Consider the following 19,274-nt stretch of genomic DNA (forward strand, 5'->3'; position numbering starts at 1 on the left):
TCCTTCTCCTGGATGAGTTTACAGAGTGTCTTGGGACACCGTAACCAGGATGACAGCAAATATGTCGGAAATTATAGCTGTGCCAACCTCTGAAGTGTAATAATATAGGAAGAAACAGCCGGGAATGAGGTGCACTCCTAGATCAAATTTATCCTGCTGCAAATTACAAGGAAGCCAAGCCCTTCAACTTTCTATGAGGTCTCTCTCTGTGTGCGAGCAAAACCCCAGGCAGAAGTTAAAGGACATTTGATTCCCCCACAAGTGCCTCTTTCTCTAAAAGCATACCTGATACATTGATAGTGGCTGCGGCTTTTGCTGTGCCGTAAGTCTCGCTGTGCTTATTTGTAGCTATGCAGGTGAACAAACCCGGCCGGGTGACGTAGACTTGCAACCTGGAATCGATCACTCTGTCTTTGACGGTTTCTACGATGGATCCTGCTGAGACCTAAAACAAATGAGCGACGGTTCAGATGTATTGCGTAAAAACCACAGGTCATCAGAATATAGAAACAAAACAAGTGTAGCTGGTGCAGAATTCAGCGGCCAGGTTGCTGGTTTCAGCATATTACACCAATCCTGGTCCGACTGCACTGGCTACCAATTAGTTTCCGGGCCCAATTCAAAGTGCTGGTTTTGACCTATGAAGTCTTAAATGGCTCAGGACCACAATACCTCAAGGACCGCCTCTTCCCATATGAACCTATGCGGTCCCTGAGATCGTCTTCTGAGGTCCTGAAAGATCTACATTGGCTCCCGGTGCATTTCCGAGCACAATTCAAAGTATTGGTGTTGACCTTTAAAGCCCTAAACAGCCTCGGTCCATTAGACCTGAAGGAGCATCTCCACCCCCATCGCTCAGCCCGGACACTGAGGTCCAGCGCCGAGGGCTTTCTGGTGGTTCCCTCATTGCGAGAAGTGAGGTTACAGGGAACCAGACAGAGGGCCTTCTCAGTGGTGGCGCCCGCCCTGTGGAACGCCCTCCCATCAGATGTCAAGGAAACAGACAACTATCTGACTTTTGGAAGACATCTGAAGGCAGCCCTGTTTAGGGAAGTTTTTAAAGTTTGATGTTTTATTGTATTTTTAATATTTTGTTTAAGACCGCCAAGAGTGGCTAGGGGAAACCCAACCAGATGGGCAGGGTATAAATAAATTATTATTATTATTATTATTGTTATTATTATTATTATCAGCAACTTAAAAAGTCAATAGGGCACAAGACTCTTAATCTCAAGGTCGTGGGTTTGAGTCCTGTGTTGGGTAAAAGATTCCTGCATTGCTGGGGGTTGGACTAGATTACTCTCATGGTCCCTTCATATGTAGCACGGTAGACTACGACTGTTTTTAATTATAAATAACCAACCTGCTTACAAAGGAGGGACATGGACTGTGAGGTTAGGACCAATGATTTAAACCTGTAATATCAGTACATTAATGTGGCTCTCTTGCCTAGGAAACGAATAAGGGAGAAAGTGTTGAAGAGCCAGTGATTTAACGCTGATATTTTATACCCTGCTCTGATTCACACCAGCATTTAGAGCCACTTGTTCGCTTTCATTAGGAGCACATATTTCCTACATTAATAGGCATGCTTGTGCAAACACAGAGAGCAAGCCAGAAGTTGGTCTGGTGAAAAAGGGCCGGTGTCAATTAATCCACAGGGTGTCAGGTTTCCCGTTTCTGACTAAATATTTCGTTGACTGAAATATTTAACCAGGTTGTTCTTTTAGTCAGAAATCACTTCTCTGGATTTAGTGTGCAGAAGCAATTTCCTCAAGGGCATGAACCCAGTTCTGATTGAGTTCATTGAGGTGCTATAGTGTCAGAGGCAAAAGCACCAGATTTAATAAAGTCCCAGGTTTAAACTGTTTTTCCTTATTTGCCATAGGATAAAGGCAGATTTCCCTGCAGTCAAGGAGGAGGTCAATGATGCGCTTTCAGCGAGACGTGTGTGTCAGACTGCATTTCTTAGTGCAGAAAGTATTGATCTCATGTGTAAAGATCTTTCCTATGCTTTCCTATTCTGATTAATTCTAGAAGCTACTAGAAGTTTCTCTGTATGTGAGAAGCAGGGGCAGAAGGGCTAATGATTGTTTGGGTTATACCTTCAGAGAAGCTGAGTACAGCTGCTTTGAATTAGTTTCCTCCCAATTAAGGTCATGATGACTATAAATATAGGCAGAAGGAGCCTGGGTTTTTACCTTTTCTCTTCTCTCTCTCTTCTTTCTGGTGTGGTGCTTCTGTTTCTGTACATAGGATGCTTAGTGCTAAGGTTTAGTCTTATTGTGAGTTAAGTTTATAAATGCTGCAACTGGATTTTGTATTGACTGAGCCAAACCTCATTGTATTGGATTTGATAACCATTACACTACATTTGCCTTCAGCACAATTAAAGCTCTGTTGAATGAAGTACTATTGCCATAGCTGTCAACTTTTCCCTTTTCCTGCGAGGAATCCTATTCGGAATAAGGGAATTTCCCTTTTAAAAAGGGAAACGTTGACAGCTATGACTATTGCCTCTGGTCTATTTTTGGGAACTCTGCTGAACTCTGCAACGTGTTTAAGGTTTTCCTCCACACATATGACAACAAATGACAATGTGGACCAGATCCAGATTTACAGAATCATAGAGTTGGAAGGGACACCGAGGATCATCTAGTCCGACCCCCTGCAATGCAGAAATCTCAGATAAAGCATCGAGGACAGATGTCCATCCAACTGCTACTTAAAAACCTTCAAGGAAGGAGAGTCCACCACCTCCCGAGGGAGACCGTTCCTCTGTCAAACAGCTCTTACTGTCAGAAAGTTCTTCCTGATGTTTAGTCAGAATCTCCTTTCTTGCAACTTTAAGCCATGGGAGTTCTATTCTCCAGAGCAGGAGAAAACAAGCTTGCTCCATCTTCCATGTGACAGCCCTTAAGATATTTGAAGATGGCCCTCATATCTTTAGGTGCATGCCAAAGTGGTGCATGCTCTGGTTATCTCCCGCTTGGACTACTGCAATGTACTCTATGTGGGCCTACCTTTGAAGGTGACCCAGAAAAAGCAAAGGGTGCCCCCCCCATTTAATGTGGGGAGTGGTCATTGTAAAATCAAATAAAAATGATGAAAGAGAGTGAGGGAGGGAGAATTGGGTAGAGAATAATCAGAGGGAGCAATGGAAGTATAGGCCTTCTGACCTTGTTGTTGTTTAGTCTTTTAGTCGTGCCAACTGATTGGTTCAAAATTGGGAAAGGAGTACGACAAGGCTCCCTTCTTATATTGTCTCCCTTCTTATTTAACTTATATGCAGAATTCATCATGCAAAAGGCTGGACTGGATGAATCCCAAGCCAGAATTAAGATTGCTGGAAGAAATATCAACAACCTCAGATATGCAGACGACACAACATTGATGGCAGAAAGTGAGGAGGAATTAAAGGACCTTTTAATGAGTGTGAAGGAGGAGAGCTCAAAATATGGTCTGAAGCTCAACATAAAAAAAAACCCGAAGATCAGGGCCACTGGTCCCATCACCTCCTGGCAAATACAAGGGGAAGAAATGGAGGCAGATTTTACTTCTGACCTTAAAAACCTCTATTCTGCAATGTAATAATTTCTGGGCTTTGGCCCCCTTTTTTTTTTTAACACCTAAGAGCAGCCAGTTGATAGCGCCAACATGGCCCCTCAAACTTCCTTTCCCTTCTGTTCCTCTTCGTCTTAAAGGGACCCTGTCAAGTCAGGGAAATTTTTGTGTGTGTGGCTTTCCGTCCTGGCTGCAGATTTTGGAAAGGAAATGTGAGAACTTGCAAGGCTGAGTCAGAAGGCTTCGCTCTCAGCCTGGACCACACAGCCAAGGAGACTTTCCTTGCCACGTTCGCTGATAGAACTCACAGGGACAGGGAAATAAACGCAGGGAGAATTGAAAAGAGCTTCAGTTCTAGGGGCAAGCTCTGTCGCCAAGCTCCCATTAGGTAATAACAATCCCTTACTGCCTTGGCACGGCTAACTTCAGACCAGCTTGAAAGACAGTTAAGCGCTGCACTCTTTGCCATTTGCACTGTGGAAACGAGGAGAAAATAGCTGCAGGAAGCCTTGTGAACATTGCAAGGGACTGCATTTTTAAGTCCGGGCAGCTTTTCAACTTGAAATGTGAGACCCTGGTAAATTATGACAATTTATTTCGTACAAAAATCCTGTCACTCACTATCAAGAAATTGCTTTTTTTCATCCTTAAAAAAATAAAAATAACTCAATTTAGGAATTAAACTTGAGACCAGATCAAGTATATATTTAGGCTACAAGTTCAGATCCAGTTTTACACCCATTCCACTGACAAAAAGAATGCAGAGAGCGGTACTTTGGCGGGAAAGCTGATACTTCCCTATCATGGGTCCCCATGCACTCAGTTCGTAGCATTCCGAGAGAGAGAGAGCAATGCCTTGTAACTGATAACAAAGTTCAACAAAATTAAGGAAGTGCAAGTGGGGCCTGCAACAAAAGCTTGCAGGGCAAAGTGCTCCTGTTCAGAGTTCCAGCCAGCCATGTTCGCTTTCATTCCATTCAATCCCCATCTCACATTTTCTATTTTCCCACCTCCAATAGACACACGGTGTTCTGCGGCCCCTGGGTATATTCTCATGGGGCTTCTTTATGCCCAGTTAGTTTACCCCTCTCTCAGTTATTGTTTGTACTTCCACACTCCTAGGGGGGTTCCCTGAGCAGGCTGCCCCCCCTCTTGTGGGTGGGTGGTGCAGTTTCAGCTACAGAATGATCAGCACTTGAGCCTGAGCATCACTAACAGAGGGCATATCTTTGCATGCCCAGTCGCAGACCCTCCTCCCCGGGAACTAAGCCCAGATAATTATATTCACGTATTTTTTTATTTTATTTTTCCCCCCCCTTCAATTTTAAAGGTGCGGCTTATATTTGGGTGTGGCTTATATTCGTGCTGTGATAAGAATTTTAAAGTCTTAGATATACAGTGGTAACTCGGGTTACATACGCTTCAGGTTACAGACGCTTCAGGTTACACATTCCGCTAACCCAGAAATAGTGCTTCAGGTTAAGAACCTTGCTTTAGGATAAGAACAGAAATCGGGCTTTGGCAGCGTGGCAGCAGCAGGAGGCCCCATTAGCTAAAGTGGTGCTTCAGGTTAAGAACAGTTTCAGGTTAAGAACAGACCTCCAGAACGAATTAAGTACTTAACCTGAGGTACCACTGTATAATAAATGTTCATAAATGTACCAACCAAGCACGTACATAGATCAGCACAGGAAGACCGACCTGAAACCATTTTTGATTCCCCAACCGACCAAATGTTTTCACTGCAAAGTCAAAGGGAAATGGAAAAGTCTCCCCATTGTCTTTTCCTTCACAAATCCTGTCTTAAGGGTATGTCTGTCTGTGTTTGAATAGGGTGAGCCTGTGACCTGGCTCAGGAACTAAGTATTTATCATTACAAAAGACTGGCCAGGCTCCACAGGGTATCCAATCAAGTGAGCAGTAACAAGTAACCTGTCAGACGAGATAAACAACGCACTCAGATTTCTGCTGTAGACCGCCTTTTCTGTGATGTAGGTATGATGTATCTGGGGGGGGGGTGTGGTCTTGGGTTACACCCTTTCTGTGATGTCTGTATGATGTATGGAGGGGTGGTCTGGAGCTCCAGGGCAGGGAATTTAAAATTTCTATATAAGGGCAGGCACACCTTTGTTCTGGATCCCTCCTCCTCTCCTGCGTGTGAGGGGAGCACCCTGTTGCAACAGATCAATAAAGATCAGGCTTACTAGCTGCTTTGCTTCTCAATATTCTCTGGTTGGCCTCTGTTATTTTCTCCTACCAGTAGGGAACCTATGTAAGGACACTATATGAGCTCTTGGATACCCTATAAGGGGAGAAGGGCAGATTTTTGTTAACAGTGCCAATGCGGTAGCTAACTTGCTCCACAGAGCACATACTTGAGTAAGGATCTCATCCTCTACTGGCTGAACTGGGAGACCACCTGAGTTAAACCTGTGCACACACACACCTTGCAGTGACTCTTTCTAGACATTCATTTATTTTCCCTTAGCCTAATAATTCATAACCTCTGATGTCTTGAGGACCGTTTTCTTAGTTCTTGTTTTGGGTGAGTCACATATTTTCCTGCATTGTAGCTGCTGCAAAACTCAGCAGTCCTATCCAGGTCGCAGACCCTCCAAGTGTCCCTATTTTCCAGGGACAGTCCCAGATTTACAGAAGCTGTTTCCCAGTTTCTGATTTGATCTCAGAATGTCCCGCTTTTCCTTAGGACGTCCCTGTTTTCATCAGAAAAACGTTGGAGGGCATGGAGTTATGGGACCCCAGAGCCAAGGAGATAAGGAACTACACAACCTTTAGAAGCCATCTGAAGGCAGCCCAGTATAGGGAAGTTTTTTTAATTTTTAAAAATGTTTTTATATATGCTGGAAGCCACCCAGGGTGGCTGGGGAAACCCAGTCAGATGGGCGAGGTATAAATAATAAAATTGTTCTTATTATGAAATAGGACGTCCCAAGTTTTCATTGGAGAAATGTTGGAGGGTATGCGGCTGCACTGAACAAGCAAGATGAATGAAAAAGAAGCATGAATGAAAGTGTGAGAGACATTCAGATGTCAAGGAGATAAAGAGCTACACAACTTTTAGAAGACACCTGAAGGCAGCCCTGTATCAGGAAGTTTTATTGTTCGATATTTTGCTGTGTTTTTATATATGCTGTAAGCTACCCAGAGTGGCTGGGGAAACCCAGGCAGATGGGTGGGATATAATAATAATAATAATAATAATAATAATAATAATAATAATAATAATAATAATAGATTCTCATAGGTAGCTGTGTTGGTCTGACGCAGTCGAAATAAATAAAATAAATTGTCCAGTAGCACTTTAGAGACCAACTAAATTTGTTCTGGGTATAAGCTTTTGTGTGCATGCTTATACCCAGAACAAACTTAGTTGGTCTCTAAGGTGCTACTGGACAATTTTTTAATAATTAGTATTATTATTCCAAGTTTTGTGCATGCTTCACATCAACTAGTTACGTGTCAGTCAAAACTGACACAGGGCTGATAAGTCATGCAGTCTAGCTCCGTTGGAAGGTAGAAAGAGTTGAGTTTTCATTCAGGATTGCTATTTACTTTGCAAAAGCCTTTGGCATTTTCTTGCTTGTTTCCTTTTTTACTCCCCGGCCTCCTCAAGGTCCAGCTGACAGCATGTGGCCTGCAGACCTCAGCTGAAGAATCACACATGTTCCCAGCAACTGCAAAGACACTTACGGCTTTTCCATTTTCAAGCCATGTCACTGTAGGGGTTGGAATGCCTGTTGCTGCACATCGCAGTGTCACCACAGAGCCAAAGCTGACGTTGTAGGATTCGGGAGTTTTCAGGATTCGGGCGAAAACTGTATATGGAAGAAGACAAAGTTGTGGTTAATATTCATGGTCAGCCACTGGTCAAAACTCGGGGGATTTCTCTGTCGGAAAGCTCATCAAACAGCTGAAAGTCAAGCTAATCTGAGGTAAAACGAAATCATTACTGAAGGCAAAAAACAAGCATCATAATAATAATAGTTATATGCCACCCATCTGACTGGGTTTCCCAAGCCACTGTGGGCAGTTCCCAACAAAATAATAAAGACACAATACAACATCAACCATTAAAAACTTCCCTAAATAGGGCTGCCTTCAGATGTCTTCTAAAAGTTAAACAGTTGCTTATCTCTTTGACATCTGATAGGGTATTCATCCACAGGGAGGGCGCCACTACCAAGATGTCAGTTTGTTGTACTTTTGCGCATATACAGTGGACCCTCTGGTTACGAATTTAATTCATTCCGGGGGTCCGTGCACACCCTGAAAAATCCATAACCAAAGGCCTGCTTCTGCGCACACGCATAGAGTGCTTCTGCGCACCTACGCGGCACACAGAGCGCTTCTGCGCATGCGCATGCGGCGAAACCCAGAAGAATACATTTCCGGGTTTGCCACGTTTGTAGCCTGAAAGTTACGTAACCAGAGCGGTACGTAACCGGAGGGTCCGCGCGCGCTCTCTCTCTCTCTCTCTCTCTCTCTGTGTGTGTGTGTTTTCTACAGTCCTGTACACAGAATTATGTACACAGAATTATCCATACCCTTCAAAAGAAATACCAAAACTATCTATCATGCTAAAATAAAGGTTTGTGTCAAAACCTGGCTTCTGTTGCATGAATAAATTACTGTATTTTTTGCTCTATAAGACTCACTTTTTCCCTCCTAAAAAGTAAGGGGAAATGTGTGTGCATCTTATGGAGCGAATGCAGGCTGCGCAGTTATCCCAGAAGCCAGAACAGCAAGAGGGATCACTGCTTTCACTGCGCAGCGATCCCTCTTGTTCTGGCTTCTGAGATTCAGAATATTTTTTTCTTGTTTTCCTCCTCCAAAAACTAGGTGCGTCTTGTGGTCTGGTGTGTCTTATAGAGCGAAAAATACGGTGTGCAAATTGCATCCCCAATCATGCCTGGATAGCTCAGCCAGTGAGAGCCTGGTGTTGATAAGGTTGCAAGTTTGATCTCCATATGGGACAGCTGCGTATTCCTGCATTGCAAGCGGTTGGACTCGATGATTCTCAGGGTCATCTAACTCTATGATTCTATTATTCTTTTTACATCTTTTACTGCTTGAGCAGGCAAAGAGGGCCGCCAGAAAAGGCCTCAAGGGCCACATGTGGCCCTCGGGATGTGTGTTGGACTGCCCTGATCTGGAGGAACAGACATTCCCCTTCCCTGCCTTACAGAATCAAGCCAGCCCCTGTAAATCAAATAGGTTGCAGATTCATTTAGCAGCGGGGGGGGGGGGGGAATCATACTGCATGTATTCCACCAGTAGATTATATCAGAAGAAACCTCTTTAGACACATCCATAATACAGAGACCGAAACAAAATGTGAAGAATTTTTGTCTGGCGTCCCTGTAGAAAACCCATGTAATACAACGACTCATTTCTATATTCGCAGCAGCAAATCCCTAAAGGCAAGTGCATGGAAGGATAAGATGTGTTCGAATTACCTTCCTAAGGAAATGAGGGAGGAAGTTCTTTTCATGCCAGACCTTGTTCTGAGCACGTAAAGGAGCCTTTAGCCGCATGTATAAAGTTAAAGGTAAGCCAAGTCTGTTGGCTCAGCTGTCAAGAGCATCTGATGACTCAAGTCCAGGAAATAGTACACCGTAATAATTGTTTCAAAGATGTCTCAAGACTGTGGGCTTCTCCATTCATCCCTTTGGCCCTGCAGTTTCTAGGCACAGGTTTGCACTTTAAAGATCTGAGTCCGAGCGTTGCTGTTGGTTGTTTGTTTGCTTGTTTGTTTTGCCCCGCCCCTTTCCCTAGGAAAACCCACTCTTTAACGCTGTAGCAATTCGGGTTTTCGTGGATTGCTATTTGCTCTGATTCAGCATTAAAGAGCGGGCTTCCATGGGGAAGTTGTTATTATTGCTTAATTTACTTATGACATTTATATACCACCATAGTTTTCCAAGGATCTCCTTGGTTCTCCTCTTCCCCATTCCATCCTCACAACAACCTTGTAAGGTGGGGTAGGCTGAGAGATGGTCACTGGCCCAAGGTCACCCAGTGAGCTTCATGGCTGAGTGGGGATTCGAACCCTGCTCTTCCAGGTCCTGGTCCAACACTCTAACCCAGAGGCTGTCAACCTGCTCCCTACTGCCCACTAGTGGGCGCTTCAGGATTCTAGGTGGGTGATCTAGGTGGGCGATCCACCATCGAGCATTGGTAGGCGGTAAGGAAATTTTACCATCAAGAAAGATGCATTAGTGGGCGGTGGGTATAAAAAGGTTGACTACCCCTGCTCTAACCAATATGCCACGCTGGGACAAAAAATAATAATAATGCTTTATTATATAAAGCACAAAGCTTTAAAGTCCCTTTGTTTAATTCTCCACACTCTGTCCTTTGTAAAGTTTGCCGCGGCAAATATTACAGGACTGACTAAAACCCCTACAGCATTCTGCATCTCCATCAGAGTTTGATAATATGCTTCAGGGAAATAGTAAAGAATAATTAAAATGGCAAAACAACAACCACCGCAAAGTTGTGAAGGGGCCCCAAAGTCTTAAGTGAATCAGTTCAGGAGGTCAAGTTATTGCCTAGTAACTTGTGAAGTTCATGCAGTCAGTCTGGAAGCCTCCTGCTAAAAGAAGTGGAGGCAGGGAAAGGCTTTAATAAAAGAAGGGCTCAGTGGATTGGGCCCGGCATCTGTTGGAGGCCAAAGACACAGGCTGGGCAACGAACCAAATGAAATCTCACTCTGATCGAAACCAAAAATTCATTTGTTCCCAAGGTTCCCACAGACACAGCAACAAAAGGAGATGAACCAAACACTGTGTTTTCCTTGTCTCTCCAATAACATTTAATTTATTTATGACATTTATATACCACTATAGTCTTCCAAGGATCTCCTTGGACAAAGAAAGAACCAGTGCACATTAGGGGATACCAGTTTCCACCAACACTAATTATTCTCCCCTGCAAATGCACCCCAGGCTGTATGGATTTATTTTTCCTTACTGGTCTCCAGCACTGAACTCAAGCCCAGCTGAGGGGGCAAAAATAACAAGATGCAGCCCTTTCGGGGGGAGAACTGGCTCGTGTGGGAAATATTAAGTACCCTCTCACTGCCAACTTCCACATACAAAAAACCTCCCCCTGTTCCAAGCCCAACATTCTGTTATCACAGCAAATGAGGGTTTGGAGATACACTTGGACAACTTGAGAAGCGACTTGCCCTCCAGTTTAATGCGGGCATTTATCTAACTCCCCTAAGCAAGGAATTCGGGGCCGACTTGGGTGCATGAGAAGAAACACGACAGTCAAGAGACATTACGTGGTCCAGAGAAGAGACCGGGAAGCTAAAGAACCTTCTCCTTCCTCTGAGCTTCATTGTGAAAGTTGCAGTTCTTGCATGTCCCCTGCCAAGGACTAATGATTAAGCAGGGGGGCGGGGATGTTTAGCTTTCGAGATCTGCTTTTTTCTTTTTCTTTTTTAAAAAATTTTTTATTAAAGATTTTCTTGTTTTACAGAAGTAAGTGTAATGTCTCTCATATTTTTTCCATGTAACACTTTTACAAATCCGTTTCATTTGTTGAGACATTAGGGGGAGGGGGAAAAAAAAGAAGGGGTGGAGGGAGGGAAGATGGGTGGGGGTGGGGTCGGGTGGCGATGTTTGCGTGGACAGGCGGAGTCCCCAGATCCCCCGCGGTCCCCCCGTCATGTGGAATAACGACTCGAGACAACGTGCTATGGGATTAAATTGGCCACAACTTTATTAAATTTCAAATGTGGGTAGACCTTGGCTCAGGCATTGGGCGTTCTCCCTCCCCAGTCCCCAGCCGGGGACCTAGGGAGCATCAGGGTTATCCAGTGTGGGGGGGGGGATGGGCCGGCTCTGGAGAACATATGTTCAAGCAGAGATAGCCGCCCCCGTTACGCCGCCGCAGCAGCAGGGGAGAGCAATGACAACCTTTCGGCACACGGCCAAAGCCTCCCTTCAGAAACCCCTTTAACGGGGAACCCTGGTATCACCGCCGCAAAGAGGAAGATGGACTAAAGGATTCCGCCCAAGGCCTGATACCGCCAAAGTTGTGACGTTTTGCTACGGGAAAGGCAGGGAAATTCCTTTCCGGCCCTTTAACAGCGACCTTACGTAGCAGCGCCCGCATACCTGTGAAGAAAAGTTAACCTGCAAAATAAGACATTAACTGAGGGTGGGTAGGGTGGGAGAAGCTCTGGAGCCAAGTGAGGATTCCCAGGTAAGATCCTCCCTCTATTGTGTGGGCAGGTAATCCCTCCCCTACCTGGCCTGGTCTCCTTGGCAACGCTTCCCCCAGGTGGGATTGGGCAAATGACTGAGGTAGGCGGAGACCTCCAGGCATCCCACCTGAGGGAAGGCAAGGCCAAGCCTATGCTGTTGGAGCCGCTCCAGATCTAGGGGCTGCACGCGTCCACGCAAAGGGCGCCCCCCGTTTTAAGCGGGGAGCGGTCATTCTGTTATGCTTAATGTATGTAGGGTTTGGTGTCAGCGTTGCTTGTGCTGCTTCACTTGTGTTCCTTTGGTGGTGAGAGAGGTTGGGGTTGGCTCTAGGGTGTGATTGTTTCTTTGTGATTGGCTGTGGTGATCTTTGTTTTCGTGTGTGAGTGGGGTGGGTGGGTGTTTCGGATCAGGTTAGCCATATTGATTTGTATGCTGTTGGTGGATTATTGTCATTGTCTTGTCTTATCACAGTGTATGTGATAAAGGGGAGCCATACCGGGGTAAAAGCGTCTTCTTCTGTTTGTCCCCGTGTCAGTTTCAGTTTATTGGCTAATTTTTCTAGTAGGGCTGTTTCCCATACTATTTGGTACCATTGGTCCATGCTTACTCCTGACAGGTCTCTCCAGTGTCTAGTTATGGTGTTTCTGGCTGCTGAAAGTAGGTGGGTTATGAGTTCTTTGTGGTGTAAATGGGCATTGTTGCCTTGGAAGATGTTTAGTAGGGCCGATTCTGGGGTGATGTCTAATATTTGCTTAGTTATTTTACATATTTCTTGTGTGGCTGTTTTCCAGAATAGATCTGCTGAAGTCATTTAGGTGCCATCATTCATGCCCACATATCAAGTCCTTTTCACACAGATTTTGCTTTTTGTTGCACACTGGACTGAGCCCAACGAGTTCTCTAGTTTCTCTGGATTTTGTAATGTGGAAAGCAGAGTCCTGCAGATGACCGTTAGTTTCTGAGACTGTCACAGCTGCGTGACACCCACATGCATCATCATAATTGTTACAAAGCCCCGTTTAAGACATGCACTTTGTTAAACCATGCAGATTGCGTGTGCGAGAGGGAGCCGTTTCCCAATGAGGTACGCACAGCCATTTATCCTGGCTGACTTCCAAATCATTCAGATAATTGGAAATTTGGATAAATGGGTATGCCAGCCACGCGAGGTTACATTTATACTGCTCTGTGGGGTGAATACACAGTGAACGCACAGAATGAACTTGTGCAACGTGGTGTTTAGATTAAATCGTGTTTGATTAATGGGGCTCTACCGAGTATATAGTGGCTTGCAATATTCGCCCATGCCAAATTTCTCGTATGTTCTCTTTCCTCCATCAGTTCCATTGAGCTGTTGTTAGTGTCATCAACCAAACAGAGTTGACGGGTTGGAATATTGCCACTGCAAAGATAATTAATGCTATAAACACTAAAACACAGCACACATGGTCTGAAAATACCTCCGTCTGTTGCATTTCTCTCATTAAGAACTGCACAACAAAGAAATTGATAAAAGAGATGAATGTTCCAAGTTCTCCAAACAAACAAGCCCTGCATATGTCACAATTTATGAATTATTTTTTTAAAAAAACTACCAAATTACTTACTGCCATGACCGCATCTTAAGTCCAATGCTTAATTTTGATAGGAGGCAGAATTAAAACAGAAGCTGTGTTAAAATATCATAATTCCTTAAGGGGGGAAGCAATGCAAGTTTGGAACATCTGCAGAAGACTTTTAAGGCCTTTAGTCTGTATCCCTTTTGTCATTGTTTATTTAGAATGAGCATTCCAGTACTGCAAGCAGATAAACCCTTCAGGTGAAGCGTCATATTTGTATGATTTTGCAACATAGAGCAGAACAGTCTGTGCATTAATCGGAGTGAATTAAAGAGATTATTTTGAAGCAGACCGTCCCCATTAGTGGCAGTTTTATAAATTAAGAAATCATTTAAGTGCGGGGGAGGAATGTATCAAGGACATAGTGTTCAGAATTTGAATATTTTGGACATTTAGAAGCAAATAAATTGTTGTAAAAGTGCTGCCAACTTCAAATAATAATAAAAATCTATAGGAAAGTATTAAAGAGAGATGGGCAAGGTTAGTTGGTATACTCATTATCAAATATGAATGCTTATGCATAGGGGAAAGTATTCATAGCTCAAAGTATCATAAAAATAAAAACTTTCTTATTTTTGTAAATGTAGGCATATTTATGTTAAGCCTGAAGAAGAAAAGACTAGAGCAGTCGTGGTTGGTTGGGTGGTGATCATAGGCTCCAGCTCCTATGGGGCTGAAGACACCTTACTTCACCTCCCCCCAAAGTATGGGGGAAAGGAGCTGAGCCCCCCCAATCATGAGGGGCTGAACCCCACTGGGCCTCCCTCGGAAGCCCAACCTTGGTTTTCAAATGGTTTCAGGAGTTGAACGGACTCCCAGAACGGATTAAGTTCAAGAACCAAGGTCCCACTGTAGTCGCCAGGGGTCCAACATTGCAGAGTGCCCAAGATGGACCTCAAAATGCTTCCTCCCCAGCTACAGTCAGAAAGTTCTGCCAATTAATATTGGATTGAGGACATGAAGGCTCATTTAGAGAGATAAAAGCCAATGGCTACTGCCTAGAAATTGCTGATTCTGGTTCCACTTATACATTACCCATAAGGTGTGTTTGCTTCTATCTCTGTGATTGTTCTCACAGCATAAAAGGTAAAGGGACCTCTGTCCGTTAGGTCCAGTCGTGGACGACTCTGGGGTTGCAGCGCTCATCTTTACTGGCCGAGGGAACCGGCGTTTGTCCGCAGGCATGTGGCCAGCATGACTAAGCTGCTTCTGGCGAACCAGAGCAGCACACGGAAATGCCGTTTACCTTCCCACCGGAGCGGTACGTATTTATCTACTTGCACTTTGACATGCTTTCGAACTGCTAGGTTGGCAGGAGCTGGGACCGAGCAACAGGAGCTCACCCTGTCGCGGGGGTTCGAACCGCCGACTTTCTGATTGGCAAGCCCTAGGCTCTGTGGTTTAGACCACAGCGCCACCCGCATGTCACAGCATATTCAGTTCTTTTCAGACTGTGTGATTACGTATCATTGCTAATATGATTATGTGGCATGTTAGTGACGTAGAAGGATGGGCTGCTAGTATGGGCTAGTCCACGTGGCTGGAAGATCTAGATTAGGATGGGTAACCTGTAGAACTCCAACTGTCTGCATAACTCCAACTACTATTAGCCAAGACAAGCAGGGCCAGTGGGCAGGGATTATGGGAGTTCTGTTCCAGCTACATTTCAGGAAGGCCACAGATTTCCCCACCCACGTTGTAGATGTTCCTGGAAGCAACGGTGGAGCAGCTTCAGGGCTGACAGTAACCATATAATTTCTGAAGGAAGGCAGAAATTAGGGGATCTAGGGCAGCGTGTACACGCCATAACTTCCTGACGGAACTATTGACATAACTGTTGAGGTACCTTCTCCCCTACCTTTCCTAGGACCTAGGGTACCTAAGACCTGTGTGCCCTGCAAGAGTGCAAAAATGAAGAGGTTCAAGCCAGGGACTTTGTGTCACGAGCTCCTCAAGAGACCATCAGTCAGCCCGAGAGACCTCTGTTGTTCTATCATTTGCAGCATTTCTTTGTTTTCATATTACAAAACTGCTTATCTGCCTCGAGTGCCTTGTCAGAAAGGCAACATATCAGTGGAATCGAAGTGATCTCATTCTCTGGCACCTTCACAGAAGACTCCATTTGGATGTTACCCATCACCCCAAAATATCTTAGAACAGCTCTAATTTAGCAATGGCATGAGAGAAATCCCCAAATGTATGTTCCTAGAAAAGTTTCTTTATTCAGAATTTCCACAGTAACAAAGCTGAGCTTCCCAGAATAGACTGACTGGTTCGCTTTGAGTTCCCTCCTGAAAACTAAGCTAGTCTTTAGGCTCAATATCCCAAGGTCTTTCGTCCAAATGGACATTGGATCCAAAGTTGAGTCTATAGATGGACCTTAAGGTCCATGAATAATCATAGTTTAGAGGTCCTGGGCCCTAAGGAAGCCGGACTATCTTCCACCAGGACCAGAGCCTTCTCAGTGATGGCTCCGACCTGGTGGAACACTCTGTCCTGTAGACTTTAATTTGAATTCAGCCTGATCTTTTATTTCCCTTCTCTTCCCTCCCCCTCCCCTTTTATGAAGATCATCCGCTCTGAGTCTCCACAGCTAATTCTCCCCTGGCCTTCTCACTGGCCCAAGTAGGACCAACTCAGCCAGCTAGCCCTGGGGATTATCTAATTTATTTTTTATTTTTTATTTTTATTGTTATTCGTGTTTTTATACTGTATAAAATTGTTGTTAGCCGCTCTGAGCCCGGTTTTTGAACCGGGAAGGGTGGGGTATAATTAAAAATTATTATTATTATTATTATTATTATTAATCACTCACCTTCCACTTCCAAAGTTACAGGCTTTGAGTACGCTGTCCCAAGGCTGTTCTTTGCCATACACCAATAGTGACCACTGTCTTCTCTTCGAACATTATGAATCCTCAAGTTGCCTGATTCAAGAATAGCAATCCGAGCATTTTCCTGCCACAAAAAAAAAAAAAAAAAAAAGGCCCAGAGTGAGAAAGGAAGGGATTTGCTTTACACCAGGGCTAAGGAGCTTTCAGACGATGGGTCAATAAGGGTCTTTTGGACCCAGAGCCACTACTCTTACCTGAAATGGGTTGCTCACCTTTATAACATTTTCTCCTTTGATCCACGATACTGAAGGTTTGGGGTTCCCCATCGTAGTGCATGGAAGAACAGCCTTCAGCCCTTCTATTACTTTCACATTGGAAGGTGGGCGGGTTATTTTGGGTTCTAAAACGAAAAAGGTCAAAATGAGACGGAGATAGCGATAGCTGCCACCAGTGGCGTAGCGTGGGGGGTGCAGGGGGGGCCGGTCGCACCGGGTGCAACATCTGGGGTTAGGGCAAATCCATAGGTTAGGGGGCGCAAATCCATGGGTTAGGGGGCGCAAATCCACGGGTTAGGGGGCGCAAATTACTTGCCTTGCCCTGGGTGCTGACAACCCACGCTACGCCACTGGCTGCCACATATCCAAAAGTCAAGTAAGACTATTAAAAGGAGGGTGGGGGAGACAACTGCCCTGTTTTCCTCTCACTATTTGTGCTATAGGTATATTCACTTTCTTATAGTTCAGAGCAGAAACAAAGGTTTCCCTAAACCTTTGTCAGGGACTGGGCAGGGGAGGAATGGTGGAGACCGCCTCCCCAGGCTGACCCTTCCAGGGAGGAGGAAGAGGGAGACAGTATAGATTTACAACAGGGGTTTGTGGGAGGTCACAGCTCAGAGGCAGATGAGGGAAAAGTTGGGAAATAATGGGAGACGAGAAGGCAGAACCGGAATGGCAGCTGGCTGACACGGTGCCTTTAGAAAGCATTCCAGACCCTCCTTTCCCTTCCTCCCCCACAACAAACACTCTGTGAGGTGAGTGAGGCTGAGAGACTTCAGAGAATTGTGATTAGCCCAAGGTCACCCAGCAGCTGCATGTGGAGGAGCAGGGAATCGAACCCAGTTCACCAGATTATGAGACAACCGCTCTTAACCACTACACTACACTGGCTCACTGAAAGTTATCCTGACGACACATCCCTGAAATTGGGTTTCTCATGAGGCAACTGCCACAGATACGAGCAATTCATAACCATGTCCCAAATCACAAGGGCAGAAAGAGACTGAAACAAAGGCTGCATCTACACAGCTATAAAAAAACGCTCTGGGGAAAAAACCTTTTAAAGCTCACAATGGAAAATTTCACAGTGCCATTCAGTGTCATGGTGTTATAACACATTTATAACTTTTTTTTTTTTTTACTAGTCTAGTTGAGTCCATATAGTATTAAGGCAAATCATGTATTGTGCCCTGTTTTCTTATGTGAGAACAAAACCAACTTTACGTTCAGTATGGCGTGTGTATACTCACTCATTTTCACCTGCAATGCCCCACATCTTTCTGCCGGTACCCCTATGCCATTGTTTGCAGTGCAGCAATAGACTCCATCATCACTTTCCTCCACACTCAGAATGGTCAGGAGCTGCCCATTTTTCTCTATGCTATACCGTGTGTCAAAGAACCTGAAAAATACATTTAAGTGCATTAAAGGGGGCATTTTAAAAGATGCACGTTACAGACCTGAGCTTATTCACTTGTTGTGAAATGTGGGCTTATCACATTCAGATATGTGAAATAGGCGTACACCTATTTTCTTTTTTTCAAAAATGTGTGGAAATTAATGTGCGGCACCAGCAAATACAAACTGAGGATGGGGAGTAATAACTGGCAGAAAAATAGCTGTGGAGCTTAAGTTGGTTACAAATTTTGGGTGCCTGCCCCTCTCTCTTGCAGTGGCAAGAACCCATGGGGTCCCAGGTAATCACACTGGATCTGTGCTCCTTTGAAGAACTGAAGACACGGCAGAGACCGTCGTGGCATGAAGAAAAAATGGTTTATTCACCCAATTCAAAGTGCTGGCTTTGACCTATGAAACCTTAAATGGCTCAGGACCGCAATACCTCAAGGACTGCCTCTTTCCATGTGAACCTACCTGGACCCTGAGATCGCCTTCTGAGACCCTCCTTCGTGTGCCTCCTCCTCGAGATGTCTGGAGGGTGGCAACACGAGAACGGGGCCTTCTCTGCAGTGGCTCCCCGTCTGTGGAATGCTCTCCCCAGGGAAGTTCGCCTGGCACCTTCAATACACACCTTTAGGCGCCAGGCAAATACATTCCTTTTTAACCAGGCCTGTGGTTGATCTTATTGACATCAAATCTCCTTTTAGAATGTGGCTCTTTTTTTTGGGGGGGGGGCGTTAATTGAGTTATTGTTTTTGGTTTGATGTTATATGTTGTGGTCTTGTTTGTGAACCGCCCTGAGACCTCCGGGCATAGGGTGGTGTATAAATTGAATGAATGAATAAAATATTTATTTTATTTGGAAGGAGTCCAGATCTTACACCATAGTCCTTTCAAGAGGTGCTGGTAACCCGCAAAACAGTGCAGGCACCCTTCAGCCAACCTGCCCAAGATGGCTCTCAGCTCTTCTTCCTCCTCCTTCCTCTCAGCCACCCTTGCTCCCAGAGCAGTTACCCTGGCAACCTTCCAAATCCCCACTCTCTGTTCACACCTCAGGGCTATAGCTATCAACTTTCCCCCTTTTTTAAGGGAAATTCCCTTATTCCGAATAGGATTCCTCACAAGAAAAGGGAAAAGTTGACAGCTATGCTCAGGGCAAGGGAGAAGGAGTTCTCTCGTGTTGTTAATGGATTGTTCTTTTAATCACTGTAGCTCAGTCATGTTGTTTTGCATAAGCTAGGCCAGGATTTCCTCTGCAGCTTGCATTCTGCTTTCATATCCCAAATAACCCGAATCCTAGCATTTATTAATTTCTAGGATTTAGGGAGGGGTCCCCTCCTTAAATCTA

At 44.8% G+C, this 19,274-nt stretch overlaps 1 protein-coding gene across 2 annotated transcripts in view; it reads right to left on the reverse strand.

The window, feature by feature from the left end:
• Positions 1 to 220: 220 nt before the first annotated feature.
• The window catches only part of LOC114587541 (muscle, skeletal receptor tyrosine protein kinase-like), a 34,799-nt gene continuing 15,745 nt past the window's right edge, over positions 221 to 19,274 (reverse strand). Inside the window, exons 3-7 of one of the 2 annotated variants that reach the window (XM_028711929.2) lie at positions 17,779 to 17,930; positions 16,526 to 16,653; positions 16,236 to 16,377; positions 7,276 to 7,400; positions 221 to 445 (exon numbers count right to left, since the gene is read on the reverse strand). In XM_028711929.2, the coding sequence (XP_028567762.2) occupies positions 236 to 445; positions 7,276 to 7,400; positions 16,236 to 16,377; positions 16,526 to 16,653; positions 17,779 to 17,930 (757 nt within the window). In that variant the 3' untranslated portion in view covers positions 221 to 235. Of the gene's footprint in view, positions 446 to 7,275; positions 7,401 to 13,003; positions 13,292 to 16,235; positions 16,378 to 16,525; positions 16,654 to 17,778; positions 17,931 to 19,274 lie in introns of those variants that run through there. The other variant, XM_077921528.1, reaches the window with a different exon arrangement.

Source organism: Podarcis muralis, chromosome 17 (assembly GCF_964188315.1).
Source record: "Podarcis muralis chromosome 17, rPodMur119.hap1.1, whole genome shotgun sequence".
Taxonomy (NCBI): Eukaryota; Metazoa; Chordata; class Lepidosauria; order Squamata; family Lacertidae; genus Podarcis; species Podarcis muralis.